Source organism: Fusarium oxysporum, chromosome IX (genome assembly GCF_013085055.1).
Source record: "Fusarium oxysporum Fo47 chromosome IX, complete sequence".
Lineage (NCBI taxonomy): Eukaryota > Fungi > Ascomycota > Sordariomycetes > Hypocreales > Nectriaceae > Fusarium > Fusarium oxysporum.
Genome location: NC_072848.1, coordinates 2,692,628 through 2,705,971, shown reverse-complemented (window position 1 = coordinate 2,705,971; position 13,344 = coordinate 2,692,628). Strand labels below are relative to the sequence as shown.

The following is a 13,344-nucleotide window of genomic DNA, read 5'->3' as shown; positions in this document are numbered from 1 at the left end:
CTGAGTAAGTCTTTGTCAACCCCACGCCCTGTCGCTTAGAGGCGGCATTGTCATGATCGAATGATAAGATAAGAGCAAATGATGAGAATGGCCCAGCGCGTTCGGAACTTGCTGCCGTGACTCAATGGAGGCGATAGATCGAGACATGGAAATTAATACACTTCTGAGTGAGTTAACTTCAATTAAGAATAAGATTCTGCTACCCAATTGCCTCTACATGGACGACGATTTGGATCATGACTTAATAGGAAGCTTGCGGATCTTATTATGCAGAGCTGGAAATGATTTGAAGCTCACCTGATAATACACATAGGTTAAATTTAATAACGCAGAGAGCTTTATAAGCCTGACGCCTTTTGCCAATTCAATTAAATACCTTCCTTCTGTCCAGACGCTGTGATATCACATTAATCAACATTTAATCTTTTGTCACAGGGTAGCTTCTCGCGCCTCATCCTTATCGATAGTGACGTCACTGATAACAACTCTACTAAAGCAACTCATGATAGGTATCTCAATATTATTCCCATTCATTTGATATTATTCCAGTAGATACTCAAGAAAAAACACTACATCATTCTGGTTTAGTTCACCCTCCGCCTAATAACATTCGCCGCCAATGCATTTTACAGCTGACTCTTATCAGGGAACTTGCGGAACATATCAGCAAGCTTATCGATAGGCGCCGCCATGAGTCCCATAACCGACTCATAAGGCGGATTCTCTCCAGCGCTTGGATGACTCCTCGTCGGCACAAACTGCTTCGTACGAGCAAACTGCGTCGCCAAACTCTCCGTCTCTTGGTCATGCGACTTGATCGCCTGTTCAAGAGCAGGCAAATCTCGGTTCTCTTCCTCTTCAATGTGCTTCTCCAGCAAGCCCCAGATTTCTTTGATCTTGGGAAGATACTCAGGATCTTGGGCTTTGAGGTTCTGGAAGACCTTGAGTAGTTCCTTGACCTATAAAGTGTTAGTAGAGTGGTGAAGTGATGGAGGGGAGCTGAAGGTTCCTGATGGTGCTCTTGACGATCTTCATCAGCTAACTGTTTTCCTTTATCGCCCATATACTTCTCCATGGCAGGATAGACAATGAGCTCTTCGCCGATGGAATGACGCGCAAGCTCCCACACGAATTGATTACCGAAGCGCTGCTGGTGATCGTGGTCGGTGGAGTTGACTACTTCATTGTAGTAGTCCTTAAGCTCACGATGGTCTTTGACAATCGCGTCTGAGACGGCGGACATGGCTGCGACTTGAAAACGGATAGGTTTCTGGTAAGTGCGGAAGTGTTGAGGTCTGATGGCTGCGCGGAGTTGAGGAGTCAAAATTGCACGGATTGAAGACATGGTGGTTGCGATTGGAATATAGATATCGAGAGCGATGATTACATAGATAAAGAAATATTTGCGATTCTTTGAAGTGCTCTCTTCCTGTCTGTATACATATAAGCTGTGATATGAACATCATGACGGCGAAATGACCAGCTTGCAAACTCCCTTTGTGACGGCCATTCCACGACAAATGACGGATTGTTCAACACCAACAGTTGATGCCACTGACGATGTTCAAAGCTGCGACCAATGACAGAGGCGAGTAACTTAATTCCCTGCTTTTGATTCGTCTTGTCTTGAACCCTAGAAGAATACATGACTTCTCCGGGTCATTAGCTCCGGACGGAGGACACCCATGTGTCTGATAGGTTTGGGAGAGGCTGGGCATGCGAATGCTGATGTAGAGTGTGACACATGAATTACCCCAAGACTTTTCGGATATGCGGGTTTAATGAGCTTATTAACGTTGAATGGCCTCCGGGGGTGATAAAAACTTCTGACGTTAAAACGGGGAGCCAAAATTAACTAATCTAAAGACCTATTAAAATACACTAAACTTACCTAAGTCTTTTTGTCACTTAGGATAATGGTCCTAATTTTTCTTGCCGCCCCTTGAATGGATCGGGATTTGGATCTTGGGGGGTTAGTCTAGCTTGCCATTCATTGTCTTGCCGTTGACCGGATGGTTCGTCTAGCATTCCGCAGCGCGCCCACTATACGCGGAATAACACAGCAAACTTAACCATCACGACGTCAATAAGGGTAGTTAACAGTATCTACGAAGGTAATTACTATTTACAAGGATATTTTACGCGATGGTACCTGTTTCAGTTGCCAACGCCGAGTCTCGACATAAAATCGCCAAAGCATTACGCCATAGTCAAGTCACAGCTACGCCAACGACTCTGACGGATCAGCCCGTTCAGTATCCACTCGCCCACCGGTGATACAACGTTAAACAATTTTATTTCCAGAGTCATAATGTCATTGACTCAGGTCTTTGGAATCACCGGAGCTTTTGTCCTAGCATGTTCACTATAGTCATTATATCTTGACGGCATGATTACGAACCCGAGTGCGCATCTCGATTGCATGACGACGATTGATAATGTGCTTTTCTACGCATCATAGTGGACACCTGCACGTCGGTAGTTAGGGAGATAGTTGGGGAGATAGCCGATGGATGTAAATAAAATGCTAGATCTGCTCGTGCATATTCTCATCTGAATTCGACATCATTCTTCTCTGATTAAGCATGTCGGCCACTTCTTTCTTACGAAGTGCGATACTCCTCGCTGTAGCGGGTGTCGTCACCGCTGTACCCGTTGTATCAGAGGCTCAGACGACAGTCTCATCCTCTGGTCCAGCTGGTACACCTAGACCCTACAGTTTTGTGACTTCTCACGGCCCCTTTAAGGGAACACCTACCACTACTGGTGCGCTCTCAACTACAGTTCTTGCATCAGCTATTCCTGAGCGTCCTCCTCCCCCAGGATCTTTCGACTATCCCGCCAATGGAAAGTTGAACGCTCCCCAGCCTGCACCCTACACTCCAGACGGTGGTGTCGGCACCAATGGCTCTGCACCTGTATATCGCGTACAGAGCGACTTTGACTATCAATCTCTTGCTCTGGCTCTGTATCAAGAGTGGATTGAACTCGATCTCTTCCGCTGGGGTCTCGCAACTTTCTCAAAGGAAGAGTTCGACGCCTACGGCATCAACGATGAAGACCGCTTTCTAATCGAACACATGGCCCGTCAGGAAATCGGCCACGCAACAGTGATTAGTAACATGCTCGGTCCCGAAGCTCCCAAGCAGTGCACGTACAACTACCCCGTCTCCAACGTCCCCGAGTTCATCGACTTCAACCAGAAGCTCACGCGCTGGGGCGAGTCTGGTGTTTACGGGTTCCTGCCGCACTTGAACTCTGGGCCTGCGGCGCAGTTGCTCCTGCAGAGTATTACCATTGAGGCAAGGCAGCAGATGATCTTTAGGCAGTTTGGCGGTACGTTTGCTATGCCCGAGTGGCATACGCCTGGTATTCCGCAAAGCTGGGCGTGGACATTGTTGGCGCCGTATATTTCGAGCTGTCCTTATAACCAGACCAGGCTTGTCTGGCAGAACTTTCCTTCGTTGAATATTCTTAACCAGCCTAACCCTGCGCGCATCAATGGATCGGCTGTGTGGAATGAGACGACTGGTGGATATGCCAATACTTTGTCTACCAAGGACATTGACGACGATGAACTTTGCGTAAACGCTACTGAGACCGGCGAGAACTGCAAGGCCGCAATTACTCACAACCGCACCATCCCCCTCTCATACCCCGGCCGTCAGGTCTTCCTGAACTGGGACGCACCCGGCAAGCCCGTCGGCCCCAACAACAGCTACATCACCTCCACCAACGTCAAGGAGCCCAAGTTCGCCGCGTGGGTCTCTCAACTCAATGTTACATACTCTCCTCTCCAGAACATCAGCCTCGAGGATAGAACGGCGTATACCATCCAGCCTAATGTTTCGACTTGGCAGGGTGATCCCGCTATCAATGGAACTATGTTCCTTGCTTTGACGGATACGGATCTCTATGTTACGCCTTATAACCTTACGATGATTAACCCTCATGTTGCTGCTTTGGCTGTTTACCAGGCTGGTTAAATCCGTACATGGGATTGATGGTTGGGCTTTAGCTTAGACCTTGGTCACAGCTGATGATGGGATATGGCTTACGGTTGTGTAATTCTATTCTTCGTGTATTATATCACGACTTAATGATATTCACATATTTACTCGAAACTGGTCTTGAAATGATGAAACTCAATTGCGTGACTATAATGAAATGCTAAAAACAATTTCCCTTGCGACCGTGACTCAGATATCGTCATAACCATACAGACCCTCTTCCAATCCCTTGATCTGCAGCGCCAACAACTTAGAGTAGTAGCGGCACATAGCCAGGTTACCACCATGGTACCAAAATCCAGGATGTCCACTCTTCTGCCAAATAGTCCTCATCTCGCCCTCATCATTGAAGCCCCAAACATCATTCACCTTGTCCGCAATCGCATCCCCAAACATGACCCTTGTCTGCGTTCTCATGTTCTGATATCCCGTGGCGAAGACAATCTCATCAGCCTCAAGCTCCGAGCCATCCGCAAACCTCAATCCATGCGGCAACACAGTCTCGATCTCTTGTCCGTGCTTAACCTTGATCTTGCCATCGGCGATGAGCTGAGAAGCGCCGACGTCGATGTAGTAACCGCCTCCGCGCTGGAAGTACTTGAGCAAAAGGCCGGCGCCATCGGGGCCTGCGTCGGTCTTGAAACCAGCTTTGTTGAGACCGGAGAGGATATCCTTGTCGAAATCTGCTTGCTTCTGGCATGTTGTGACCGAGAGGGCTTTGAACACGGGGATGGGAAGGCCGTGGATAAGAAGGTCGGCGTCATCGACGGGGGGACCGTCCTCGGAGTAGACGCCCTTTAGACCAATGTCGGTGATGGCCTTAGAAGAAACGACATGAGTGCTGGAGCGTTGAACCATGGTGACGTCGTAGCCCTTCTCGAGGAAATCCTGAGCGATATCGTGGCCTGAGTTGCACGATCCAACGACAATGGCCTTCTTACCCTGGCTGTTATCACGAGCACCAGAGAACTCGGAAGAGTGGCAGAGACGATCGCCCTTGAAGTCGGAAATGCCCTTCATATCAGGCATGTTCTTCTTGCCAGAGTGACCAGTAGCCTGGATAAGATGGCGAGGGTGCAGAGTTCGTCGCTCCTTGGTACCATCTTCTTTGGTTCGCTCAACGGTGACATCCCATCGCTTGTTAGCATCGTCCCACTTTGTCTCAACGAGGGAAGTCTTCATCCAGATGTTGAGCTCAAGAAGGGTAGCATATGCTTCAAAGAATTGAGCGAGCTTGTCCTTAGGTGTGAAGATGGGCCATTGGGGAGGGAACTGGAGGTATGGCATGTGATCGTACCAGACGGGATCGTGAAGGACGAGTTGGTGGTATCGCTTGCGCCAGTTATCGCCTACGCGATCGTTCTGGTCGATTGCGAGGGCTTCGACGCCAAGCATCTTGAGACGAGCAGCGGCTGTGAGACCAGCTTGGCCGGCGCCTAAAATTGTTAGCAACTCATGCATACTTCATTGTAACGTGTAAAAGACTTACCAACGATCAAAACAGCAGGATCGCTACCATCAGCGAAGTCAGCCTCAGCCTCTCGTCGCTGCGCCCAGTTCTTTCGCCCAGGCTTTCCACCATGCTCAACACCACGCGATCGATGATCATTAATCGCCTCCTCAAAACCTTTCAACTCCTGAATTCTCGTATAAAACGTGAAAATCTTCCACTCTCCATTCTCTTCAATCAACCGCGCAAGACCCAGTCCCTTACCGCGCACGGTCTCAATCTCGAAAAAGAACTGTACGCCCTGGACTTCACCAGCCCCATCGATGGGCAGAAACTGGGGCTGTCTCACGGGAGCTGAGCTATCAACCTCAATCTTAGTAAGGCGAAGACCATCCTTTGACTCGGAGCAGGATTTGAGGAATGAGAGGATGTTGGAAGGTCCTTGGACGGTGCGGAAGTTCCAGGATAGGGCAAGATGATCGCGCCAGAAACCATCTTCGGAGAATAGACGGGCGAGAGAGGTGAGGTCTTTGTTCTTGAGGGCTGTGTTGAAGGCGGATACCAGGGAGGTGGCGATTTCTTGAGGGTTTGAGGAGGAGGGCTTTTTGGTTGCGGAGGGGAATTTTGCGAGGGCGATGTTTGTTGAGCCGGGGACTGCCCACGCTCGGGAAGTCCGGGGGATACTCTGAGGGATAACGTCGCCCATTGTGATATTTGTGAATCTTGATGTGAGTTGTAGAGGTAAAGAGGAGGATGAGAGAGAGTTGATGATGGAGTGAACGAAGAGGGGAAGATGGTTGGGTTTAAGTAAGGCAGCCTCAAGTGAAACATGCATAACCAAACGCAAGCCGACAGTTTCCAAGCCCGCTGATCGACGTTACATTTCCCTTTACTATTGGGCTATTCCTGTCAAACTCTCCTGCTGTGCTTCCCCACGTTTCACTGAAGCCCGCCAACTGTTCTGCCCCTCCCCCGCTCGGCGCCCCGCACTTTGACGAGCGGTTCCGACTACGGTGCCTACTTTAGCGGAATCGGCTCCGGGAGATCTTCCATTGGCGGTTCCGTACGATTCGGTGCTGAAGAGGAGTAAATCTGGGGTAGTGAAGATCTGGTGATGACTGTCGGGGAGATGGAATATTTGAGGGTGTCGTGATGGGAGGTTGAGAGGATGGCTTCGGCAACTTAAATTGAGTTTGGCTTGCAGGGTGTTTCACCGGTATCGGGTCATACCTGCAGATACGACCGCAAAATTTTGATTCGATGCGTGCCGTTTTTCCTTGTGCAGCTTCAATGGTGAATCCTTCAACTCTTCACCGCAAGATAAATGTTCTTTACATAGAAATCGCTAGACTAAACTCTGATACCAATGCCGAAGTGATTGCCGCTTTAATATTGGCTGTCATTGGAGGCCCTTGCATGAGATCCTGGAACACGGCAGCAATTGATGCTATTCAGTACATGGTTTGAAGTTACATGGCGTGCCATTGCGATCTCCCTATATTTCTTGGCGATTGAGGCTCTTTTAGTGACGTCTAGGATTAGCTCATTCTTGGCCCCGTCAGCATCCTACCACTTTGGGAAGAATGACATGAGATGACTGGCAAGGACTTGTCCGAACTAGTCAAGTGTTGCGTAGAGTGAGATCTTGGGCTATCTTGCTATTGACTGTATCTATTTGCAGCGCCGCACAAAAGGGTATTGTGCCATATTGCTAGTGGTGCTATTTCATGCAAGGAATAAGGTTTTGAAACACAGAGGCCAGGCCTCGCTACCGGAAGAACCAGGCCCAAGTGGACGGCATGGAGAAGCTTTCAGTGTACTGTTTATTTAGTCCCTCTAACTTTTTAAAACTTGCTTCGTGCGGACCGCAAAGCCTTTTGGTGTATTACGAGTAATGTTGCCGTTTTATCTTGTATCACTCCGCACACTAATTACTTATTCAGCTATCTTGATATTACTAGAAATACCTACTTCCTGTATATCTGAGTGCGAAGGCAACTAGATCAATTGTCGAGTCAAATTGCAGCGCAGGAACACGGATATCCAAGAACACGTGGTTCTATTCGAAGCATTCTTTCTTAAAAGAAGATTCCTTTATGATGACTATACCAAGATAACCTTAGTCATCCATTGCTTCAAGTCTGGTAGGTCCTGGAGATACTCACCCAGCTGCTGTAAGAAGAACATTCCGATCCTTCGATAATAGACTTCCCACTCGCCAGTCCCTTCAACCATCTGTACAACTAGTCCTTGATACTCTGTTCCCGAAAACGACAGATGGCGCAATAATAGCAAGTATGTACGGCTCTTCAAACAGGCAGAAGATGCCAGGCTGTCGAGATGAATACTACAAGTTAATCCTTGCCAAACAGGACTCTCAGCTCCCAATAAAAAGCGGTGACGCCCCGGCCAAGGATATTCTGGCTCTGTTTCGTCCGACTTTACATCTTCTGGATCCAGCATATCCAACTTCAGTAGTGGGGCAGTGAAACGGAGTTCTTTGTTCGCTACGCGAGCAAGGCTCTTTTCATGTTGACTTGATGAAAATCGCTCAAGGTTCTCCATCCAAGTGCCAAATGCCCCTCCTGAACCGACATGCCTGAAGGTAATCTCACCCTTTGACGACAGCCAAGACCAGGTGGGGAATTTGTCAGTAGTATCCAACAACCTTTGTGGGTCTTCTGACCTCCAGATCAACTGTTCAAGGCATCGTGACTCAAAAATACCTGCGAAGTAGTCGACCCCGTGAAGCTTTGACAACTCGCTTGCAATTCCTTCAACAGCTGCGAGTCTGTCGCTAAGAAATGACAGATGCCTCTGAGCGAAGTGTTCTACTAATGCAGGCCAGCCTTCACCTAATGCCTCCTCTTTTTCGGAGCGTAGAATCTGACACATGTACTGTGTCTCATCCTCCGACAACCCAAGTTCCAGCACGCAGTCATTTGTCTTGCGATTCTCTCCTCCGAAACGTGTTTCGCCAAAGGATTCTGGAGGTTCTCCCTCGAAGCCGCTTTAGCCCTCCCAGAAGAACCCATTTGACCATTCCCAGATTAAACCATTGGCTGTCCAGTGAAGAATACGAGGTGAAAGGATCCATTCTTGAAGCCACCAACCTCGTTCGAACAGTGAGCTGGGAAACCTTTGTCTGAAGGCGAAGGGCGACGGTAAGAATTTGTTCGCTGGGTTATACCACTTCTTGAAGTCGTATCGCGCTGCTCGTCGTTCAATTAGTATTCCTTCTGAGCTGTCTTTTGCGTTCGACGCTGCGATACGGCACAGAGAGTTGGAATAATAAGATGCCATGCGCATTGACTCCCTCTCCCAATCGGCCATGGCCACATCGTCTTCTTGTTGCGCATTCAGAGTTTTATCAGACTGTATAATACATACGGCATCGACCCAAAGATACTGGATCTTCATCAAGCGGGTAATTCGGATCCCGTCTTGAATTGTCTTTGAAAGAGTGTCGCACTCTATCTTATTATGTCTTTCTCTCAGGTTCCGACTTGTTCGTGCAGGATCGTTCCCTGACCCCCAGCAGTAGCTCAAGATGACATATGGCCGTTTTTTCTTTTCCTCTGAAAGATCTTTGGTTTCTACCAGCCTTGCTGTAGACTGAGCAACAGACCCCACGTCTATTAGTCTTGTTGGCATGCTGTACGACTCCGAGTCATCAGACGGACATCTGGGGCAGCTGTTGTGCTTCCCTGAACGTGTACACGCCTCAATCCAAGGGTTTATACTCTCCTCAATAAGAGCCTTTAAGTCTTCGTCCAAAGTCGACGGCGAAAGCCCTGGGTATTAACTTTAGCCTTACGCCTCATCACGCAAAGGTCAGCTATGAATTACTTTTCACCATCGTAATCGATTGAGACGGCTGAATCTCACCATCCCTTCCATGAACCACATGTGTTCGTCATCTTCCACCTCAAAAGAAAGCGACCATTCGCCACGATTATGTTCAATGTTCCAATGTAGGATATCCCTACCCTTCATACCTATCCTTTCATAGACAAGAAGTGAAAAGAACGTTTGACATAGCGGGCAGCCAGTCTTACATGAGTTCTCCAGTTCACCCAAAGTCTCATGATGGTTGAGCGTCCAATTTTCAAACCCATTTTGGCCCGGAATGCCCTTGTACTCATCAAGATTCCAAGATATTGCAAGGCATTCGCCGCACAATTTCCTGTTGGACGCAGGGATCTCTCCCTCGGCTTTAGAATCCAGCCGGTCCTGTAGCGTTAATTCGTTCATTGACAGTTGACTTGTACCAAGTATCTCTGAGTGTTGACTGGGAAGTGATTATAGAAGTGAAGTTAGAAATGTCTTAAAACCTTTTGGTAGTTAGAAAGACTGATATTCTATACGGTACTGTCATCAGGCCCAGCGCCGAAGTTACAAGACATTGCATTGATGCCTGACGCTCTCACTTCGCAGAATTCCAATATTGGAAAAGCTATGCGATTGGACCATTATCCAATACGTACCTGCACAAGCCTGGATTAAGACAAGAGATTGCAGGCGTGAAGTGCGCCACCAACCTCATTTCCCATTCCGCGCTGTAGGCCAAGCCTGGCGACACGTCACTGCGCTTTGCCTTTTAGTGGGCAGTATCTTGATGTGGATATCATACGACTCATTGCAATTCTCAGATCGCCTGAATATTGGATTGGTGAGGAATGGGGAAAAGGCGAGCCGAAACCATACAGTCACCCAGAGAAGCCTGGCATTGTTGTGGTTTTTGAGTAATGCTTAGTCTATACTATTCTTCATGTGGTGGTCAAATCTCTGTACCAATGGACCAAAAGCAAGGGCCAGTTGCCGAGTAATGGAGGAATAAGATGCTATATCGTATTCCAATAGTTATTCTTCGATATATTCTCACTACATGAGCCACTACTTACCTGAACTATTGACTACGGCATCAGCACTATGATCAATGGCGATCTTTACCTATCAAAGGACTCACTGGATGATAGCTGTTTGAACGCCTGCTCTCTGAATTGTTGACTTTATAGCAACTCGAATACCCAATTAAGCTCGTACTGCCAATACTCATCCGCCCTTTCAGACCCTACTGCATTTCTCAAAACCACATCATAGGCATACAAAATCGCAAAACAGTCCTTCAAGTATTTCTTCAAACTCTCTCTCGCCTTGTGTTGGACCTCATCCGACCCACCTGCCAACGGATCAATTACCGCCTTGTCCCCTTCAAGAGTACCCTTACGCCGACCGGCAACCCATGACTCAGTAACCCCAAGAGAATGCCAAAAAGCTCGATGCGGAATATTCTGTGCAGGGAAGTCATAGTTCTCAAGGGCGTGGTTGCTCAGAAATGACAGCAGCTGTTCAACAGATAGTAACGGTACCCGTTCTGCTGCCCGAGATTCGACAGCTTCAATGAGGTTTAGGAAGATGTACATTTGCAACGCCACGCTAGCAACAAGGTCGAGTCCGAAGGCGTGACCCCAATGAAGACCTCGCAGGTCTGATATTGGAACCTCGTTGGACAGACGGACAAGCGCGGATAAAGCCTCCCGACGAGTGGTTTTGTCATCGGCGGTAGCAGCTACAATGACCAGCATCTTTGCCGCGTCAGCCAGGTTGGCATCAGCGGTGCTGTAGCATGGCTCAACATCACTATCTAGAGCCTTTGCTCGGCGTTTCCAGTATCCAAGATCCTGATGCGATGAGTTCAGCGGGTTGTGCAGTGCCGAGTTATCCTCATGGGGACTGAGACCGAAGTGGCGCTCAGCGAAGTAGAGGACATCGTCGGAAAAGAGCTTTCCACTGATTGGTGTTAAGTCTGTCTTCGTGGACTCAGTATCTGAGAATTCCCGGATAGTTGCCAAGAAGACGCGGTTGAAGTGGCCGATCACCGCTTTCTGCTCGGGGATATCTAACGCAGCCAGGTTGTAGTTTCCCCTTTGATCAGATGGCGTAAGTGAGAAATGGGGAGCGATCAAATGCCATGGAATCTTGTGGTCAAGATGCATTTTCAAATGTTGTTAGTGTTGTTGTTGTCAAAAATAAGTGTTTGCGATATCTCGGCTCACAGATGTGAAACTCAAGCGTGTTTTGCATCCATTTCTGTGACTAAAAATATTTCCTTTTGTGTATATAAACTCTGAATATTGCATGTTCAGAGTATTCTTCAATGCAATTACCCAACATTCACTATAGTAGCGTATAGAAACTCTGGATTGATAACGAGAAACTTAGTATAGCTATGTCGTTTTCGATAATTGTACGTATAACATATTCTATTCTGGTGGATTGGTGTTGGCTGTCCTTTAGTCTAATTAGCTATTTCCAATGATCTTACTCTGAGTCAGATAGCCTCGATTAATTGTCATATTGTCATTAAAGTTTGCTGAAGCGTTGGGGCCATTGAAAATAGGCCATCAGACTTTCCACTCACGTCAGAGGTAGGTAGCCGTTACATCATGATGTGTCGCCTGAGAAACCCAACGTCGATTGCGGGGAAGGACCATCAACGCCAAACCTTCTCTTATTCTTCACTTCAGTTGATTCCCTCTCTGACTTTATCAATCCATCTCATCAATCAATCAGTCAAAGTATCAAGATGCTCGTCGCAATGTTGTGGCGGCTCCCTCTCCTGCTGGCTGCGTATGTCGGCGTTGTCGCGGGTGATGGGCAGCAAGTGCTTGGCTCCCATAACACAGAACTGGATCATATCCGCGAGAAGTACTGTCAGCTTCACCGCAATTGAGGAAGTCTGCTAACCCGCATAGACTGCTCGAGGCTCAGATCATTCCCACCGTTATTGATGACTTCCCGCCTGCTCTTAGCCTTCGTGTCAAATGGAAGCACGACTCTGCCGCGCTGGGCAATACCCTCAAACCCGATCATCTTAAAAAGGCGCCTGTAATCCATCTTGATAGGGTCGAATCTGACGCTCTCGCCGGTGCCCAACTCTCCAAACACATGTCGTATGTCATCGTCCTCACCGATCCCGACGCGCCATCCCGCGATGACCCCAAATGGTCCGAATTCTGCCACTGGATCGCAGCCAGCTCTCAACTGGAATTCTCATCAAAGTCCAAATCCAAACATCACCTCAAGGACATCATCAAATACAAACCTCCTGCTCCACCGCCAAAGACCGGAAAACACCGCTATGTCTTCTTCACCTTCATCGCAGCCAATGGAACGACCAAGAAGCTACACCTGAGCAAACCAGAGGAGAGGAAGCACTGGGGATCAGACCATGCAGGACATGGAGTCCGTGAATGGGCGCATGAGAATGGTCTTATTCCCATCGGTAAGGACGATCTAATTCCCATCTCGTTCACCGAGGTTAACAATATCCAGCTGCGAATTTCATATACGCGGAAAACGACAAGCAGTAGCCCCAAGAACTTCACATGTCATTTCCTAGCTTAATTGATTCGAAAAGGAAGCTCATTCATATAGTTTAAACGGTTCCTTGGTTTTCACTCTTCATTTGAAGAATGTCATTCGTCGTCGCGGAGGTTGTTCCTGTTTTAGAAACCGAGCGGTTTTAGCATCGTGCAACCCCGCACCAATACACGTTGTCTATCCCACCACGATCTATGCAGATCCAGGTCCTTGAAGCTTAAACAAGCAGGTCGGCATATAATAGGCACTACCGGTCTTGGCGGGTAGAGCGAATGATTTAATCCATCTTTGGAGCGTGACCTTCGGAGCAGAGATCATTACTGCTTTAGGAAGGTACCTCCTAGTCTCGGCATGCAATGATCGGAGGTATACTACTGCTTTAACGTTAACTTCGGAGAATCTCTTCTTCGGAGAAGAAGGTTGATGGGTGCGAGGTTATGATTATGTATAAATACTTCAGATATTCTTAATCAGTTCTGACTTTCTCGTTCATCAGTG

General features: G+C 48.0%; 5 protein-coding genes across 5 annotated transcripts; 2 read left to right on the top strand and 3 right to left on the bottom strand.

Moving 5' to 3' along the window:
- Positions 1-626: 626 nt before the first annotated feature.
- FOBCDRAFT_243774 (uncharacterized protein) lies at positions 627-1,345 on the bottom strand (the record flags this gene model as incomplete). Its single annotated transcript, XM_054706919.1, has 2 exons — positions 627-959; positions 1,088-1,345. 2 exons carry the CDS (start codon positions 1,343-1,345, stop codon positions 627-629), a joined length of 591 nt encoding a protein of 196 aa, XP_054562894.1.
- Positions 1,346-2,585: 1,240 nt separating this feature from the next.
- Positions 2,586-3,986, top strand: FOBCDRAFT_144994 (uncharacterized protein; the record flags this gene model as incomplete). The annotated part of the gene is made up of 1 exon (XM_031190599.2): positions 2,586-3,986. The coding sequence occupies one exon, from the start codon at positions 2,586-2,588 to the stop codon at positions 3,984-3,986; it is 1,401 nt and encodes a 466-aa protein (XP_031034584.1).
- Positions 3,987-4,143: 157 nt separating this feature from the next.
- FOBCDRAFT_298833 (uncharacterized protein) lies at positions 4,144-6,212 on the bottom strand. Its single transcript, XM_031190598.3, has 2 exons — positions 5,500-6,212; positions 4,144-5,446 (listed from the first exon to the last, which is right to left on the bottom strand). Exons 1-2 carry the CDS (start codon positions 6,164-6,166, stop codon positions 4,200-4,202), a joined length of 1,914 nt encoding a protein of 637 aa, XP_031034583.3. The 5' UTR covers positions 6,167-6,212; the 3' UTR covers positions 4,144-4,199.
- A 1,964-nt stretch (positions 6,213-8,176) lies between these two features.
- Positions 8,177-11,514, bottom strand: FOBCDRAFT_253173 (heterokaryon incompatibility protein-domain-containing protein; the record flags this gene model as incomplete). Its single annotated transcript, XM_054706918.2, has 7 exons — positions 10,643-11,514; positions 10,002-10,032; positions 9,519-9,751; positions 9,336-9,458; positions 8,517-9,095; positions 8,270-8,447; positions 8,177-8,234 (listed from the first exon to the last, which is right to left on the bottom strand). The coding sequence occupies exons 1-7, from the start codon at positions 11,457-11,459 to the stop codon at positions 8,177-8,179; spliced, it is 2,019 nt and encodes a 672-aa protein (XP_054562893.2). The 5' UTR covers positions 11,460-11,514.
- Positions 11,515-11,910: 396 nt separating this feature from the next.
- FOBCDRAFT_323222 (phosphatidylethanolamine-binding protein) lies at positions 11,911-13,334 on the top strand. The gene is made up of 3 exons (XM_059612093.1): positions 11,911-12,171; positions 12,219-12,748; positions 12,799-13,334. The coding sequence occupies exons 1-3, from the start codon at positions 12,050-12,052 to the stop codon at positions 12,834-12,836; spliced, it is 690 nt and encodes a 229-aa protein (XP_059465870.1). The 5' UTR covers positions 11,911-12,049; the 3' UTR covers positions 12,837-13,334.
- The last annotated feature ends 10 nt before the right edge of the window (positions 13,335-13,344 follow it).

Excerpts from the sequence above, each read along its gene's own strand:
- FOBCDRAFT_298833 (XM_031190598.3), bottom strand. The coding sequence starts at position 6,166 with ATGGGCGACGTTATCCCTCAGAGTATCCCCCGGACTTCCCGAGCGTGG. Across the intron at positions 5,447-5,499 it reads TCCTGCTGTTTTGATCGTTG|GCGCCGGCCAAGCTGGTCTC; the intron begins GTAAGTCTTTTA and ends TAACAATTTTAG.
- FOBCDRAFT_323222 (XM_059612093.1), top strand. The coding sequence starts at position 12,050 with ATGCTCGTCGCAATGTTGTGGCGGCTCCCTCTCCTGCTGGCTGCGTAT. Across the intron at positions 12,172-12,218 it reads CTGGATCATATCCGCGAGAA|ACTGCTCGAGGCTCAGATCA; the intron begins GTACTGTCAGCT and ends TAACCCGCATAG. Across the intron at positions 12,749-12,798 it reads GAATGGTCTTATTCCCATCG|CTGCGAATTTCATATACGCG; the intron begins GTAAGGACGATC and ends AACAATATCCAG.